General features: G+C 45.2%; 1 protein-coding gene across 1 annotated transcript in view; it reads left to right on the top strand.

Moving 5' to 3' along the window:
- PLEKHG1 (pleckstrin homology and RhoGEF domain containing G1) overlaps positions 1-16,252 on the top strand; it is a 109,072-nt gene extending 92,820 nt beyond the window's left edge. The window contains 6 exon segments of the mRNA XM_023744877.1: positions 1,816-1,893; positions 3,505-3,543; positions 5,354-5,382; positions 6,918-7,076; positions 7,078-8,557; positions 15,086-16,252. Coding sequence (XP_023600645.1) covers positions 1,816-1,893; positions 3,505-3,543; positions 5,354-5,382; positions 6,918-7,076; positions 7,078-8,557; positions 15,086-16,149 — 2,849 coding nt within the window. The 3' untranslated portion in view covers positions 16,150-16,252.
- The last annotated feature ends 2,069 nt before the right edge of the window (positions 16,253-18,321 follow it).

Raw genomic sequence — 18,321 nt, 5'->3', positions numbered from 1 at the left:
TTTCCCCCAAAGTGCAAATGCTAAATTCACCTTCAAGGCTGCACAAGTGGGCTGCAAGTCCCTATTTCCGGTCTGACAGATTCTGAGGAGCGATCCCCACAGTGCGAGGCTGGGCTCACTGCCCTGTGACCCCTAAGTCCTCACATTTCACTCAGAATCTCTAAGGTTTTGTTGTTTTTTAATAAAAGCACTCTGGCCCTAACCGGTTTGGCTCAATGGATAGAGCGTCGGCCTGCGGACTTAAGGGTCCCAGGTTCGATTCCGGTCAAGGGCATGTACCTTGGTTGCAGGCACATCCCCAGTAGGGAGTGTGCAGGAGGCAGCTGATCGATGTTTCTCTCTCATTGATGTTTCTAGCTCTCTATCCCTCTCCCTTCCTCTCTGTGAAAAATCAATAAAATATATTAAAAAAAAAAATAAAAGCACTGTGAAGAGAAGGCATGGCCAGGGATGGCCAGGTGAGAATTAGGGGGAAAGTGGAAGGAAGATGGGATCTGGAGACGTCAGCTCTTATTATGATGAGTTCATTCAATAAAATGACTTACTTGTTCCCAGGATCTGGGTTGCTCTTGGGCACCATTAAGATTTTGTGGTGCACAGAATAATTTCAAGCACAAATTGGTAACACGTGCCTGTCTGCTGGGCCCAGGACTGAGCCAGAGCAGCCCAGCCCAGGAAAATGACCTTATTTGCCCTACTTTGGACTTGGCTGAGTGTGAACAGAGTAAGCCAGTCCATTGGACCAAATGACCTCATATATATAACTTTACCTCTGACATTGGAGAAGTGCATGTGGTCTTTACAACCCTTAGAACTCTCTCACACTTTAGGTGCTGTTGAAGAGCATTAACCCTAATTTGAAGGCCACGTTTACAGGGCCGTCCTTAAATTGTTACCCTCTGGTGTCAGCATGACGATGATCATTGAATATGCTACAGTGATTTAGGGTTAGACCAGATTTCCTTGATCCAGAGTCTGGGTACCCCTTAGATGGGGGTAAAAAGACAAACTATGAAATTAAATGATAATTCCTTTTCTGAGAAGAGAATCTAAAGTACTCAACAGATGTTCAAAGGAGCAAAGTGTAGACAAGTATTAAGAGTCAATGAACTGCCCGGTCAGTGTGGCTCAGTGATTGAGCGTTGACCTATGAACCAGGAGGTCACGTTTTGATTCCCGGTCAGAGTACATGCCTGGGTTGTGGGCTCGATCCCCAATGTGGGGAGTGCAGGAGGCAGCCAATCAATGAGTCTGTCATCATTGATGTTTCTATCTCTCCCTTACTCTCTGAAATCAATAAAAAAAAAAAATTTTTTAAAGAGTCACTGAACGGGAGAGCAGCTCCCACGGGGGCAGGAAGAGCAAGACATCCTTCACTATGCGGGGCCCCGAGGCCTCATGAAATTCTCTAGGTAGTTTTACCTTGACATGGCCTCTACTGTGGCCCATCACCACCATCTGTCAGGGGCCTTGGTGACAAGTTCAGCCTTGGGAATAGCATTTTAATGGCATTTTCTGACCTCTGTGGGTCATCGTGGCAGCAGAAAGTGAGGGGGGAGAGAGAGAGAGAGAGAGAGAGAGAGAGAGAGACAGAGACAGAGAGACAGAGACAGACAGACAGACTTAACTTGCTAACATGCCCTGGAAGTCCCAAGGTAAACGAAGTCCTGAGATACATATTCAACACCAGGTATGGAAGAAGGGACTCCTGCCTGAGGGAAGAGAATAAATGCTGAGAATCCAAAGCAGGTGGCTCCCGTATTCTGAGCCGTCACCAGGCACCTGGTTCTCACAGTCGCTGCCTTCTCTTTACAGATTACCCCGGCTTCTGCTACAGCCCCGAGGGACAGGCGAAGACCTGCTCCACTCCCTACCGGCTGAGAAGAAAATCTGGTAATTTGGATGTTTCATCCAAGGTTGATAAGCGTGGGGACTAGCAATGAAAGTCTCTTTCGGTCGGACAGAAAGGCATTTCCGTCCTGGTCTTGGAGCTCACAGCCAGTTTGAGTGCATTTGAGGCCGCATGATGATGGGGCTCTCAGGCTTCTGTTCTAAAACTCTTTTCTACTTAACTCTCTGTTTTCATGCATATTAACCAAGTAGCTTTGCTTTGCATAGCCTCTTGCCATAGCAGACAGGTACGAAACCCTGTCTGCTGTCGCCAGTGAAAAAATTGTATCCTGTAAATGACACATACCAGGATTGTTCAAACTTAAAACTCTTAACACACAGTTGCTGAATCAGACTCCAGGTAGTATTACCTTGGGGAGCCCTCGGGTGTTTGTTCATTTGTTTGTTTGTTTGTTTCATTTGAATCACTATTTATTGAGCACCTACCTAATCTGTGCTAAGGACCAAAATGCAAGAATACTAGTAGATAATACACATGATTCCTGCTTGCAAGAAGTTGAGAGTCTAGTGGGAGGGTCCAAAAAGGTGACTAAACACCAGGAGAGGGAGAGGTTCACCTCTAGGAAGGAGAGAGGGGGCTTAGAGAGCGGAGGGCCAGTACCCCGATGGAATCTAGGGCCGAGGAGGCAGGTGGGAGGGAATAGACATGCAGAGGCCCCGAGACTGAGACAACATATCTTAGAGGGGATATTGGTGGTCAGTGTTCACACTGGCGGGAACGTGGGATGGAGCTGGGGGTGGGGGTTCGTGTGGAAGTGGAGGTGGAGGCGGAGGTGGGGGTGGGCAAGGTGAAACGGAGGGAGATGTGGCTAGAGGTCAGAGAGGGGCTTGATCATGAAGGCAAGTAGGCCCCGCGGAGGGTTTGCACTCGGTCCTGCAAGCTATGGAAGGATATCAAGCAATGAAATATTTCCTTTGAGAACCGAATTCTGCCTCGATGTGGAAAATGAAGTAGGCAGGGAGACCAGGAAGGAAGCTGTCCCTCTGGTCCGGGTGAGAGATGCTGAAGGCTGGATTAAGACAGTAGTGACTGGGGTAGAGCATTAGTGGGATCCCACGAGACGACGGATGAAAACAGGAGAGATTAGCATGACGTCCTGGTCAGCAGCTTGGGAGGGGAACGTCAGTGACAGCTGAGGTAGATACAGAGAGAGGGGCGGGTATGGGGAGACCGGTGCGCTGAGGTTGAGACTTGTGGTTTTGCTGGGTCGGTGGGGACGCTGGGGGAAGGTCAGACTGGCAGCTGGCATTGGAGGTCTGAGGCTCGGGACGGGGTCCGGGATAAGAACGTTAAAACTGAACGTTATCAGCTTATAGGTGGTAGTTGACGCTAAGGAAATTGCTGTACCAGCTGGTAGGGCAGGTGTTCTGTTATGCAACTCCTAATTACACAGCTTAATGTTCACCTTAGTTTTGATGGGGTGAGTGTCTTGCTGCTAAGTATCTCTAAGCAACGGGGATTTGGGCAAATTTTATAGAAAATTTCTAGAGCTGAATTAATTTGCTCAGAAACTAATAATTTACTTTTAAAGAAAAAAAACCTCTTGATTTGGTTTTGCAAGTGATGCTGGCCTTATTTTTTCTTCCTCCCAGAACCTTCCTCAAGATCACATAAAGTTTTGAAGACCAGTGGTAAGTCCTGAAACATCTTCCTTTTGCATTCTTGTTGATATCCAGTAAGTCAAACCATGCACACACGAAAAGCACCAGGTGAGAAAAATGAAAGCAGCAGATGAATTACAGATTGATGGAGTTGATTAACTTCTGTAAGTAATAGTGCCCCATTATAAAATGTAAAGCCAAATGACAAAAAATGTTTGCAATATAGATAACAGGCCAAAGAAGATTAATATCCCTATTACTAAAAGGAATCCTATGTATCAAAAAGAAGGGACAAAGGATCCTTTTTTAAAAGGCAGACAATATCATTGGGCAGTTTCACAGAAGAAACACCAACTGCCAATAAAATGTATAAATGGTCACCCATGTTAGTAATCAGAAAAGTCATACATTTACTACATTATGCTAAGTGAAATAAGCCAGTCAGAGAAAGTTAAATATCACATGATCTCACTCATTTGTGGAATATAATGACCAACATAAACTGATGAACAAAAATAGAACTAGAGACATAGAAGAATCGAACAGACTGTCCAAACTATGAGGGAAGGTGGGTGGTGAGGGAGTAAGAGATCAACCAAAGGACTTGTATGCATGCATATGAGCACAACCAAAGGACATAGACAGCAGGGGGGTGAGGGCATGTGTTGGGGGTGGGAGCAGCCAGGGAGAAGTCAATGGGGTAAAAAGGTGATTCATGTAATACTTTAAACAATAAATAATTTAAATTTAAAAAATAAAGAATAAAAAATAAGTGGGAAAAATATTCTCCGATGAGGATTAATAATAATAAAAAAAGAATAATTTGAAGTTGAAAAAAAATCATACATTTAAGTGAGATAGATAAAAAGGGAAAAGCCATGAGCTTGACCTAATGATATAGAAAAACAAGCACTTTGAAACTATTGGTGTGTAAGATTTTTAGAGCAAAGTTTGGTAAAATCCATTGAAATGTGCGTTGCAGGGAATATTCTGCAGCTGTCAGAAAGAAGGAAGTATGTGTCCATGGACTGACAAGAGTGTCCACATATATTTAGCAGGAAATGCAGTGCTGCATATTGTACCTTTATCTGAAAAGCAAAAACTGTGCTTTGTGGTGGGATGGGGGCAATGGGCAGGGTCTGGAAAGATGAACATCAAACTGTTAAGTTTGGTGACCTCTGTGGGCTGGGGTTTGTGGAGAGGGTTCGATCACTTTTTACTTTATATGCTTCTGTCATTAAGCAACTTGTAAAGATGAGATGCACATAATCAAGGCATCCATAAGAGGGTCTCTGTGAGGATCCGGAAACCCAGCCCCAGACTTCCAGGCGCACCACTCCTCAGCACAGGCCACGGTGACCCTGTTGAGAGATGCTCTATGTTTCCGTTGTAACCAGTAAACTGTTTTAAAATTAACAGAAGCATAGTCCTATGTTTAAGTGATTTTCGGGGCTTAGGCCATGTGGATTTTTTTTCAAATAACACATATTGGCGGGGGAGGGGGGGTGCTTTTGAATTTATTAGGGTGAATTGGTCCATTGCTCTCAGGGATTAAGGAAGATACTTACCACTCAGATGTATGTAGTTGTTTGAGCTATAGTCCAGGGCATATAACCAAGATAACTGGGAGGTGTCTTTTGAAAATTAGGTCTAAAGGGCCCAGAAGCTTCTTGGTCTTTAATTATGAACAGTAAGTTTAAAAGTCTTATAAAATAGGAGTGCTTACCTATATGTGCGATACATTTTTAATCCACAAACTTAAAAAAAAAACCCAAACACTTTATTTATTTATTTATTTATTTATTTGTTTGTTTGTTTGTTTTATTTTATTTTTTTCCAGAAACATCACAAGACATCAAGCGCCCTGACGTTTCTTGTTTTGCAATGTGTACTTCAGGCACTTTCCATAGGTACTCACATACCTTCCCCCACCCCCCACCCCCCCAGCCTGTGTTCCAAGGGTGAGCAATTACCTTACATTTTGAAATGGGTTTAAGTGAGGACTTGTCCTTATAACCGCCTCCCTCTCAGAACTAGGGCATTTTTTTTTAGATTTAATTTTGTTATAGAAAAGAATATTCAGAATGAAATTTTATTCTTGCCCTTCTTGCTTTTCTCTTCCCTTCCCTCCCTGATAAACAGACACACAGACATATTGGCAGGTAGATATTCCAAGGCACTGTGTATCCCAGTTTCATTGACAAGTGATGAAAACTTCTTGCTAATTTGACATTTCCAATAGATCACTACAGTGTTTGGATCAGAAAACATGTCCCTGGTACTAATTCGTTTGAACGGGTCTTCACCCTTTCAAATGAACTCTTTGAAGCTGATGTTTATGCCTATGGAGGGCCTCAGAGGGCAGTCCGCTCCCAGTCTGCACAATCGAGCTCCATCAAGAAAGGTTCCAAGTCATAAAGGACCCCATTGTGTTCTCTGATTAGACATCATTAATGTCACATGTAGTTTACTTCCTCACAGGCATCGAAATATTACTTAATTAAATGTATTTTGAAAGAAAGTAAAAATCTCATTAACTCAACAGTGGATTAAATTACATTCCTGCAACCAAGTCTTTGCCTAGAACCCGTAAACCAAGGCAGAACTGGTCAGGTTCAGGGCAGAATTCAGCAAGTTATTGGATTCTTATGAGCCTAGATTTCCTTCCTGTGAAACTGGCACAATCATAGCTAATCCATGGAGTGACTGTGAACATTAAGCTTGGAGGGCGTCTGCAAATGGCCTAGCTTATTTCTAAGTAAATACCAGTTTCTGGCCTTTCTGCCCCTTTTGCAAAAATCAGAAGTACTTTTCTTTTTTAAAAAATAATATATTTTTACTAGAGGCCAGGTGCACGAATTCATGCACAGATGGGGTCCAGGCTAGCCCACCCCAATGGGGGCTGCAGGCGATTGGCAGCTGGCCCCACCCCCGATCGAGTTTGGGGGGCTGATCAGGACCCGGATCAGGCTGGTTGGCTGCTGCAGTGCACATCATAGCCACCGGTCATTCCGCCGTTCTGGTCACTGGGCTTTTATATATATATAGATCGATTTCAGAGAGGAAGGGAGAGGGAGAGAGAGATAGAAACATCAATGATGAGAGAGAATTATTGATCAGCTGCCTCCTGCACACCCCCCATGGGGATTGAGCCCACAACCCCGGCCTGTGCCTTTGACTGGAACCCGGGACCCTTTAGTCCACAGGCCGATGCTCTATCCACTGAGCCAAACCGGCTAGGGCTGAAGTGCTTTTCAACTCAGTGAAAATCATCAGTGTTTACTGATCACTTTCTTTATGAATCTTACTACCTGGTCGTGGGATGGGCAATGTGTAAACACGGGAGAAGGCCGCAAGTTATGCATCCCTGGTGCTGCGATTCCATCAGTGTTTCTACCCCTCAGGTTTCCAGAGGAGAAGGCTCTCCCCAGCGGAGGTCGGCAGGGCCGTCGCCCTCGCAGAGGAACAGCCAGCCCAGCGGCTCCGCCATCCTCAGCGTGCTCCGAGGGGGCGGGGCCGTCAGGAACATCTGGACGGACCACCAGATCAGGCAGGCCTTGTTCCCCCAGCCGCCGGGCCCAGGAGAACGAGGAGGAGGACGACGATTACCAGATGTTCGTGCCATCCTTTTCCTCCTCAGACCTGAACTCCAGCCGGCTGTGCGAAGACAGCACCTCCAGTCGCCCTTGCAGTTGGCACCTGGGACAGATGGAGGCCACCGAGGCCGCCAGCTCCGGCCACAGGGTGGTCCGGCGGGCCAGCAGCGCTGGCGAGAGCAACACGTGCCCTCCGGAAGTAAGAACCAGGGACAGCGACGGCTCTCGGTACAGTCCCCAGAGGGAACTGCAGAATGACCCTAAAACGGAAGGGCAGGACGGAATGACCCCCTTCGGCTCATCTATAGAGTTGACTCTGGATGACATAGACCACGTCTATGATAACATAAGTTATGAGGACTTAAAACTCATGGTCGCTCAACGGGAAGAAGCTGAGTCCACTCCCCCCAGATCAGCCAGGGACTCTGTTCGGCCCAAGAGCACCCCGGAGCTAGCCTTCTCCAAGGGGCACGCTGGCCACGAGAAGAGCCCTCTGCACACCAAGAGAGGGGGGCCTCGGCCAGGTCGGGAGGCGTCGAACCAGAGTGTACATGAACTTGAGGTGGTGGAGGAGAACATCTACGACACCATCCGGCTCCCAGACCCGCCCTCGCTGGACTTCAGGTGCAGCAGCCTCACGCGTCCAAAGAGGAGCACCTTCCTGGGCCTGGAGGCCGACTTCCCGTGCTGCGACACCCTGAGGCCCTTCGTGTCCCAGGACAGCCTCCAGCTCAGCGAGGACGAGGCGCCCTACCAGCCGGGCCCCTCGGACAACGACTACTTGAGTTTGCTGTATAACTCCTTCGGCTGTAACTTGTCCATAGCGGAGAAGTCTATATCTGATAAGCTGTCGGAAGAAGTAGACGAAATCTGGAATGACCTGGAGAATTACATCAAGAAAAACGAGGTCAAGGCCAGAGACCGGCTCCTTGCCGCGTTTCCCGTCAGCAAAGACGACGTGGCGGACAGGCTGCACTCGGAGAGCGCGCCCGAGCTGAGCCAGGACGCGGCCCGGGCCCTGTCCACACTCTCGCTCCCCGAGAGCCGCGCGCTCCTCACACTGCAGGACAGGCCGGGCAGGGCCAGCCGGGCCAGCTGCCCGCTGGGGGAAGACCTGCTGTCTAAGGAAGGCTCCTTCCTCAGTCTCAACCGGCTCTCTCTGGCCAGCGAAGGGCCGCCCCTGGAAAACCCCTATGACTTGGCCACCAGCAGTCTGTCCCAGGTGGACCTGGATAGCCCGGACCCTGGGGTGGACGCCACAGATAAGACCAAGAGCCGGGTTTTTATGATGGCGAGGCAGTACAGTCAGAAGATCAAGAAGGCAAATCAGCTCTTAAAAGTGAAAAGCCCAGAGGTGGAGCAGCCACCGGCCAGCCAACCGCATAGATCTGTGCACAAGGACCTGGCTGCCATCCTAGAAGACAAGAAGCAAGGAGGGCCCGCCATCGGTACGTTCCTTCTCTGCTTCCTCCCTCCTTGACAGTAAGACGTGAGAGCAGCCGTCAGGTTCCCAATGTCCGTAAGACCGTGAGAACATTGCCACTCAGGCGTACGTCCTCTCCGAGTGAGACTGACTTACTCGTGTGGGCTGTGCAAAGCCAATTTCCCTCCCACCTTCCTAAGTTCTGGCTGGGCTAATCATCAGATTGACATGAAACCAAATAACAGGGGGAAATGTCCAAAATGTATTATAGACGTTCATGCAGGGGGGCCCTAAGAATATGAGACTCAAGGACCCATTGGGCAGTTGAGGCTTCTATGTCATTCTGGAGGTAGAGAGAAGGGAGGTGTGGTTTGGCATTTCAAAGGGCAGGAAGGCAATTTCGTGGAGAAAAGCAACGTTTGGTAAATAAATGTTTGGGGACCATCCTTAGTAATGGGACACAGAGAACTTTAAGCACAGGGGCCTTGCTAGGTTCCTCCCTGTCTGTCACTAGTTTTTGTTAAACTATAGAATGACAGCTCCCTTCCTGAAGCAGGGCCTCCATCTAAATTCCTTTTAGGAAATGACAGCTCCCTTCCTGAAGCAGGGCCTCCATCTAAATTCCTTTTAGGAAATTAGGGGGAAGAGCAAAGGTTTTTTCTGAGTGTTTCTTTTCTTAAAAATAACCAACTTAAAAGAATCAATATCCCCAAAGGCCTATTTTGGGGTGGCCAACTCTGCTCCCCTTCACCCAAAACAACACAGACCCTTTCCCGCGTCGCCCACTCATGCGAGCTGGAGCGTGATTGGGTCTCAGAGGTTTTCTGTTGTGCGTGGAACATTGTCACTACAGATGTGCTGCTGTAAGAAGTTTTCTCTAGCACGATCTGAACCGTGGATTACAGTGGTTGGTTTAACCTGTGGCATCGAGAGCTGCTCCCCTTACATCAGTGTGTCAGGAGGAGTAGCTCACGCGAGCTTTTAAGGTTTGGAAGCGTAAGGAATAGGATTGCTCTTTGCTCCAGAATCCCAACAAAACCGCCCACTTGTCCTAACAGACAAAAAGGAATCCTTTCTGCGTTGTTAAAGCTGTTCACACTATGACTCAGTTTTCTTCTCGCATATTTCGGTTACTCGGTGATTTTTTTAAATAGCTGCTGTAATGCACTCAGTACTGTTTCGTTTGGTATTCTAACACATGCTTCCACAAAGCTTCATCTTTTAGGCAAGCCTCCTTTGTGGGGCAGAACTAAACCAGGATCTCAGGGATGAGATTGGTACGGTTAGGGCTAAAGGAATAAGATGTCCGGGGCTTGACTTCTTTCTCTGTTACAGAGAAGTGCCTACCTCCTGGCTAGAGAGGACAAAACTTAACGCTGGTCGTGGTGGTGGAGTGTAGGTGGGAATAAAGCACACAAATATCATGAAAAGGCATCCCCCAGCCCAGGGCACTGGCTCTCACCCGAGGCCCTTTCCACCACCAGATCTAGAGAGATTTCTGGGGTTAGGCTCAGGAATTAGCGTGTTTTTTTTTTTAAATGTGTTTTTATTGGTTTCAGAGAGAGGAAGGGAGAGAGAGATAGAAACATCAATGTGAGAGTGGAACATCAATCGGCTGCCTCCTGCACGCCCCCTAGTGGGGACTGAGCCCACAACCCAGGCATGTGCCCTGACCAGGAATGGACCCACTGGACTTCCTGGGGCACGGGACAAAGCTCAAACCAACTGAGCCACACCAGCCGGGCGGGAATTAGCATTTTAAATCAGAGTGGCCTTTCAATCATATTTTAAGAATCCCTGCCCTGGATTTTCTGACAAAGGACCACCTCAGTATCAAATGAGAGGAGATGGTTCTCCAATTAAAAGTAAATGCCAGATGGCTCAGCATCAGGGACGTTCAGATACTTAGCTTAATGGCAACAAGACTCCTCTGCCAGGATTATGCCACTCACTCTCCTCTTTTCTTTGGGATTGGTTACATTATCTCCATGGAAACCAGAGGATAAGAAGGGGATGTCCAAGTCCTAAATGAATCTACACGTTACATGACAAGAATCTATATGGATTTATTTTTTAAGTTTGAGAATATTTAAGAATTGTCTAAAGCTCTACTCTTTCCCTAAAGCTAATCATACAGTAAAATTTCTTAACAGACAGGGAAGTTAAGCCCTGGAATTGTTACTCAAAGAATTTTACAGACTCTCTTTGAGATATTTTCTTTTTAAATAAAGGTTAAAATGTGAGAGAAACTAGATCTCATATTTTTTCTCTTTGCAGTAATATGGTTGAATTAATCCGTGTCCCCTTGGCAATGCTAGATTGCTACTCTGGTCTGTTGTTATACATAGAAAATGTGCCTGAGTTCCAGCTGCAGATGGGCTATTTGGGGGCATAGATGGCACTGGGAACAGTATGGAATTGGCAGTGCAGCCACCGACTGAATCTGGGCCAGGGACCCTCAGAATGAAAGATAATATATTACTAAAGTTTCTGGTGATGACGGCTTATGCCAGCAGACTGTCCTTTAAGAAGTGGTACTTCCCCAAGCCAGGTTGTGTTGAACATAGACCATCCATTACAATGCAGAACTCTAACTTTGATGGAAGCACATCCTTCAATGCTGAGGCTAGGGCTCAGCGCTACCTTGAATCGCCTTCTTTGTTCCCCTTCTTTTAAGTACGCGTAGATTTCCCTTTGTGGTTTTCTTTTGCTTCTCACTTTTGGTTTGCTCTCCTTTTGCTTTTGCCTACTGGTGTGTCTTGGGAGCCCACAGGATCTTTTCTCAGCTTTATGTCTGGGTCTGCTCTCGACATGGTGGGCTACTATCACGTTCTCCCCAGCAAAGAGGAGACGCTCTCTCCCAAGCATCTTCTGAGAGTGGAGTCGTCCCTGGGGCCTGCCAGCTCTCGGACCTGAGGATCTTCCATCTGGGTGGATCGAGACCACTCCTGTGCCCACTAGGCTTTCAATCAGTTGACGTGATGACTCCTTTTCTCTCTCTCGTTTATCTGGGCACAGGACGTGGTCATCGAATGGACCGATTCTCCAGACTTCTTCGTGTGGGCCTTGCCACTTTGCCAGGAGCTTGCTCTCGGTGTTGTCCGGAAGGAGGAGCACCCTATTCACCTGCCGACACTCTCGAGCACCTTTTTTGAACTCTCTAGCCGGGGTCTACAGGCCCCGGGTCAGATTTCCGCCTAGAAATCACCCAACCAGGTCTAGTTGCTCCTACCTTTTAGAGCCTGATGTAGCTTGTTGGCCGTCTGTTTCGGTCAGGCGTCCCTCCTGATAGTCCTTGAGACCAATGAGGCCTTGGGGTTCTCTTTCTTTGTGTGTGATGTTTTACGTGGGAGAAAACTCCATACAGGCGTGAGGACTTTTCCTCCTTGTGCAAAGTGGGGAAGGCAAAATGACATTTTATGCTGTGGTCTGCATCTCAAGCAACATCGGAAACACTGATTTTAATCCTCTGTCTTGAAAACAGTATATTTCATGCTTCTCTCAGCAAGCATCCCTTCAAATATTTATAAGAACTCCACCTTTTAAACTTGAACAAAAAAGAAGTAAACCAGAGACTGCCTTGGGGTTGTCACATAATGATGATGTGCATGTTCTATAAAGACTGCTAATGCCAGAACCAAGGACGCAGGGGACTTGGGTCCAGCTGCCTCATGCTCAGCCTTGTAGGCTGCAGTGTGATCTGGGCTGGCTACTTCCCACACATCTGGCTGAGGGAATCTAATGAGAGCCATGGCTCTGGAAGCTTGTTCACATTGGCATCAAGCAAATTATAGACTCACTTAGAAGGTCAACCTGAGACCCCCCAAAAAAACCCAAAACATAGACACAGCATATTGTTTACTTGTGAGATGCTTTTGATTCCAAATTTATAAATGACCAACTTCTTTATTATCCAAAGATAGACTGTATGCATTACGAGTTACCTATAGGGGTATGTCAATCAAAGGCCATCTTCCTGTTCCCCCTTTTCCTGCTGTGCCTGATTTCTAGGCTGCCTTTCCACTCTCAGTGGCATGGTCTTCGGGAAAGCACATCCATTCTCAACACCGTGCTTCGAATAAAAGGGGGCAGTCCAGAAATTATCTGAGTAATTAAGTAGTTCTTGAGACCAGTTTCTATCTCGAACTGTGCTTGGTACTCTGTAGGGATTATTCTCCAAGGTTAAAGCTCACGGACAAGCTGGAATAATAAACCAACCCATATAAAACAAGTAGGAACCCAAGAGTGTGTGTGTGCATGCAGCCATGTACATGCATGTGTGCACTGCCAATAGCCACGTGTTGGTTGCACACTGAGTACAAACAGGGCACACTAAGTGTGTAAGACTTCACAGAAGAGAAATCAGTTAGACAAAGATTCACGGAAGGGTTAGGGCTTGTGGAGGGTTTTGAGAGGTAAACAGGACTTGATTAAGCAAAAGAAGAGTGTGATAAGGAAGGAAAAGGCACAAGAAATACTATGGATATTTTGGATGACGCATGGTTTCAGATGTTCTGGGCCACCATGTTCTAAAGTCAAGAGTTAATTGTTCTTATAAGACTTTAGGGTTACACTTGGATACTAGAATAGTGTGACTGAATGTGTAACCTAGCTCTCACTGCTTTCCCCAAAGTTGTTATCTTCTTGGAACCTTGTGAAAGCTCAGAGCCTTTCTGACTTCAGTGGTGGGATCAGACTCAGGGCCGTAGTGTAGGTGATAATAGCTTGGGCAGAAACATCCAACTTTCAGATGGGACTACTAACCAATGTCTATGTCTAAAGATCCTTGTCTTTGCTTGGGGTTCCTAGTTAACGAAACATTATAGAGTTCAGGATAGCTAACATGGTGGTGTCCATGTAGACTTTCAATCTCCTAAGGGGTTGCCAAATCTTAATTGATCTTGAAAGTCTTTGCTATGCCCTTTAAGGAGTAATAGCTCAAGTATTTATTACTAGAAATTCTAAAGGAATAATCTCGGTCCTTCTGAGGAATTTGGATTTGAAAACCTGAAGGATCTGGATATAGCATCTGTAATGAGAAATTAAACAGACTATTTGCCCTGATTCTGGGGACCAGGGAGCAAGTAACTTGAGGGGTTTGCAATTAAAGGGCACACAGACTGTAGGTTGATTTCTATTCTCATAGAAGGTAGACCCAAAAGAAATGGCAGAAAATGAACTAAAATTTTAGTTTAGCCCTAACCGGTTTGGCTCAATGAATGGAGCGTCGGCCTGCGGACTCAAGGGTCCCAGGTTCGATTCCGGTCAAGGGCATGTACCTTGGTTGCGGACACATACCCAGTAGGGAGTGTGCAGGAGGCAGCTGATCGATGTTTCTAACTCTCTATCCCTCTCCCTTCCTCTCTGTAAAAAATCAATAAAATATATTTTTAAAAAATATAAAATAAAATAAAATTTTAGTTTAAATTGAAGGAATAATTTATTAACAACAGGTTACCGAACTTATAGTTTAAAGAAGAAGAAAATGTATTGTCACTTGCTGGTTATCTTCTATGGGATAGATAGATTCCCTTCGTAGAGACTGGAGATGTGGTGTGAGTGATTTATAGGGTGTATGGAATTCTTTGATTCTAGGGTAGTCATGTGGATACCTTGTTGGGGGTCAAGGGGGAAAATTGCTCTTGAAGTTGACATCTCTGGGTTCTCTCTCTTAAGTCATTCCCGGCCCAAGAGAATGCTCTATCCATGGCAGGGTTCTGTAAATGTCTTTAGAAAAGTCTGTGCTCAGAAGTGGAGCAGAGAGAACGGCCTCATAGCTTAATTTCAAGTGGCAATAGCTTCCATAGAGTAATGGTCAAATCCTGTTCTGGAACCAATATTAGAGGCATTAGTGTATCAATTATATGCACAGATGGCTTATTCTTTATATCGTGCAAGCACAGACTTGAGTACCCAGCTTCTTGGGGTTGGGCAAGGATATACGGGTCCATCAACACATGCAGTTCTGACGCATTGGGAGGGAGGACCTCCTGTAGACGTTAACTCCCCAGACAGTGGCTGTGGAGGGCTGCCTAGACACAAGAAGTGTGGGAGCAGCCGCAGACAGCAGACTCTTCTGGGAGTAGTTGTCTGAGAGCAATCGAGACTGGTGAGAAGCTGGGGTAGCCATTGCATGATGGATTGCAGTCATGCTTCTTGTAATGACTACTTGAGTTATTTTTCATGAACCAGGGTTAACTTTCTGATTTTTATGATGTCTGTCTTTAGCCCTGACACTATTTCATGCTTGTAAAAGAACACTGGAAATATTCATTACAAATAGCAAACACTTGAAGACCTAGTGTTGAAATAACAGAACCTAGAATTAGATCACATTAAATGAATTTTTAGGTGGCATCTTTACTTTTTATTAGACTATGGGTTATTTTATTAGTTTGTGTTACTTAGTATTCAATGGCTAGTCACCTTCAAACTTAAAAGTACTGTCTACTGTTTAAATTCTTAAAATAGGTGAGAAGTTTATGTTATTTCTTTAATCTTCTCATGTAGAAATAACCCTGTGTATATTTTTGTTTCAATATTTGCCTTGCAGGTGCCAGGATTGCTGAGTATTCACAAGTGTATGACCAGATTGTGTTCAGAGAGACTCCCTTTAAGACTCAGAAGGATGGCTGGGCCCGCCCTCAAGAATCCTCCACCCTCAGATCTACATCCCCTTCCCAGGCCCAACGTGGTAGCGAAGATTGGCTTTTGCATTCAACCTATAGTAACGGAGAATTAGCAGATTTCTGTCACCGGCCAGGGCAAGACTTGAAGCCAAAATATCCTACTTTGGAGATCCACACAAAAAATATTCCAAGACATTTGTCCACAGCTTGCTCTGTGCCTTCTCTGCAAACCTCCGACCATCTGCTGGGCTCCATACAGAGACACAGTGTGGTAGTCAGTCAGCCCAACAAGGAGAACTCATGTCAAGGCCATCTTTATAACTCTTTGGGTCGGAAAGGATTCAGCGCTAAATCTCAGCCTTATAACAGGTCCCAGTCATCTTCCTCCATCTTAATAAACAAGTCAGCGGACTCCATCAACTACCCTAATGAGGTGGGAAGGAAACAGCTGTTGTCTTTACACAACAGTTCAAAGTGTGAGAGTCACCAGGATTTGCCGCCAGGTATAAGTGGCTCGTGTCAACAGGGTACTGGAAAACGCTCAGATCTCACTCTCCAAGACTCACAGAAAGTTCTGGTAGTAAATAGAAATTTACCCTTAAATGCCCAAATAGCTACACAGAACTATTTTTCCAATTTCAAAGAGACGGAAGGAGACGAAGATGACTATGTGGAAATAAAGTCAGAAGAAGATGAGGCAGAATTAGAGCTGTCTCACAATCGTAGAAAGAAATCTGACCCAAAGATAGTGGACGCAGACTTTTCTGATAACGTCGGCAGCAACAACACATCTTACTCTTTGCATAGCCCGTGCACTCCCAGAAAGCCAGTGAGCGGCAAACTTGGGGTTTCACCCTACCTGACACCATACCACGATTCTGACAAACTGAATGACTATCTTTGGAGGGGCCCATCTCCCAATCAGCAAAACATTGTCCAGAGTCTAAGGGAAAAATTCCAGTGTCTTAGTTCTAGCAGCTTTGCCTAAGGTTCTTAATAGCCGCTGCCCGAATTCACTTCTTCATATGCTCCTGAATTACAGAACCTGAGGCGTGTTTTCTATGTACCAGATTAAAACAGTTTTGTAATTACCGGAGGTGTAAATTGTACTTTCTTTTACAGAACAACTTTTTGAATGGCTGACGATCCAGCCAGGATTGTACTGTAGCCAGTGTCAGCATCTTACCTGTGTTCTGATGCTGGTTGTCTTCATGTTTCATGTAAGTCAAACTTACTTGAAAATTTCTAGATGGTTTTCTTTTTTTAACAAGATGGCCATATTTTTTCTCTATATTCTGACAGTAGTGCCCCGATTTTAAAACATGCAGCACTCCTCTTGTTATCCAAAAGCCACGACTAGTTTTATCTTGGGACTCAAAGGCAGCAAAGAGGCTTTTCCATATGTTTTTCAAATGAAAGGAAGCTAAAGCTGTTTAAAGGATTATGCTTATTATAGCTGGCATTTCTGTTCTACTTGTGGCAAGACCTTAGAATAACATAAGCTAAAGACCTCTCATTGGAGTATAGTCTTCGGTGCCCATTTTAGGGTTTCTGTTCTGGTATTCATGTCTACATCAGCTCATTGTAATGCAGAAATGGTGTAATGCAGAAATGGTGTAATGCAGAAATGGTGGAAATTAGCATGTAACGAGACCAATGTTCTATAAGCAAAAATCTTTACCTGGGCTCCTGGACAAGGCCTGGAGAATGTGCTGCTCTTCACATTTATTTTATGATTCCGGGGGTGAAACAGGTGATTTCCTCAATGGCTTAAAGAAACCCCAAGAAAAATACAAATTGACTTAACTATTAGGAAAGATGGGTTGACATCTGGGAAGAGCTTGATTATCTGCTCATATTTTAGTTGAAGGGCTGGGAGGAATAGAGCTGTTCTTACCATTTTTTGCGCCTCTTATCAACACAGAGTAAAACACAAGCTAAAATAAAACGAAGCACTTTAAAGTTACCCTTTCCAGAGCAGTTTTTCACATGAACTTTCCTGAGTTTTGTACTCAGCCAAGTACCCTGACCCGGCCTGCAGGATTTCCTTGGCTGCAGTGAAATTTGTTTCCGAAAGCAAACATTGTGTGAGGCATATAAAAGAATGGAATCTTTGGTTGATAAGTTCTAATAACATCTTTTATGTTGTAATTATGGTCTTTAAATAGCATTTTATTGTGATATGTTGTATTGCTATAACTCTTTATGGAAGTAAACTAAAAACAAAAGCAAATCTTGTGAGGAGAGGCAAAATTCAAGGAAGCTAAACAGAAAAATGAAGCAGGTTTGCTGCTCCTTTATAAAAATAGTCTATCTTACCGAAGGCTCCAGTCAGTGCACAACAATGTTTCTCAGCAGTGGCCTCTGCATTCTCCTTTTAAGCAGTTTTACATTCCGTGGTCCCTCCCCCACCCTCTCCGTTTTCATTTTAATAAAAGACAATATGTGTAGGGCACGGGCTGCTGGCTTTTCATTTGAAGGTGAACAATGATATTGATTTGAATCAGTGACATCTTATCCTAATTCTTTTCCCCCTTTTAAGTCCTATGCCTCTTTTTCTGAACTGGAAAACATAAAATGTGACCATCATTGTATAAACAGGTACCTAAGGCATTCATTTTTCTTTTTAAATAACAAAAGGTAACCCAAGTTTTTTGCTTCTCTATACCGTTCTTGCTGCTGATAGCTTATAACACAAAGTCCATACTAAATGGCATGGTTCTGGAAACATTTCTTCTTTCCATTCCTTTCTTTAAAGGTGATACAAGTTTTCAAGATTAGCAGTATCAGAAAAGAAAGGACTGTAAGAAGGCAGGTTCTTAGACCTGCTAGAGTATTTGTAAGAGCAAAACAAAGTTACCTGACTCTTCTGGTCCCAAGAATGCAGCCTCGCATGTTTGCCTTTTCATGCCTATGACCCCGATTCTGTCGTGTCCGTGTTACTGGGGTGTCTTACTCTCGGAAATGATTAATTTTTAACACCAGTGTCTTGTTGACAGCTTTGATGTCACCTAGAGGAACACACCCCACTGCACGATGAACATGTCCTACTGTCTAACATGCCTCTGTGGGGATCTTTAGGTTCTAGGGCGTGTCTCTAGTTTTATAGATCACTTCTGTCGGCCAGGATGCAGATTTTGAGAGCTGTGTGTGTATATGT

This window comes from Myotis lucifugus, unplaced genomic scaffold (genome assembly GCF_000147115.1).
Source record: "Myotis lucifugus unplaced genomic scaffold, Myoluc2.0 scaffold_494, whole genome shotgun sequence".
NCBI classification, from domain to species: domain Eukaryota; kingdom Metazoa; phylum Chordata; class Mammalia; order Chiroptera; family Vespertilionidae; genus Myotis; species Myotis lucifugus.
The sequence above is the reverse complement of the archived record's forward strand: the minus strand, read 5'-3'. Positions and strand labels throughout refer to the sequence as shown.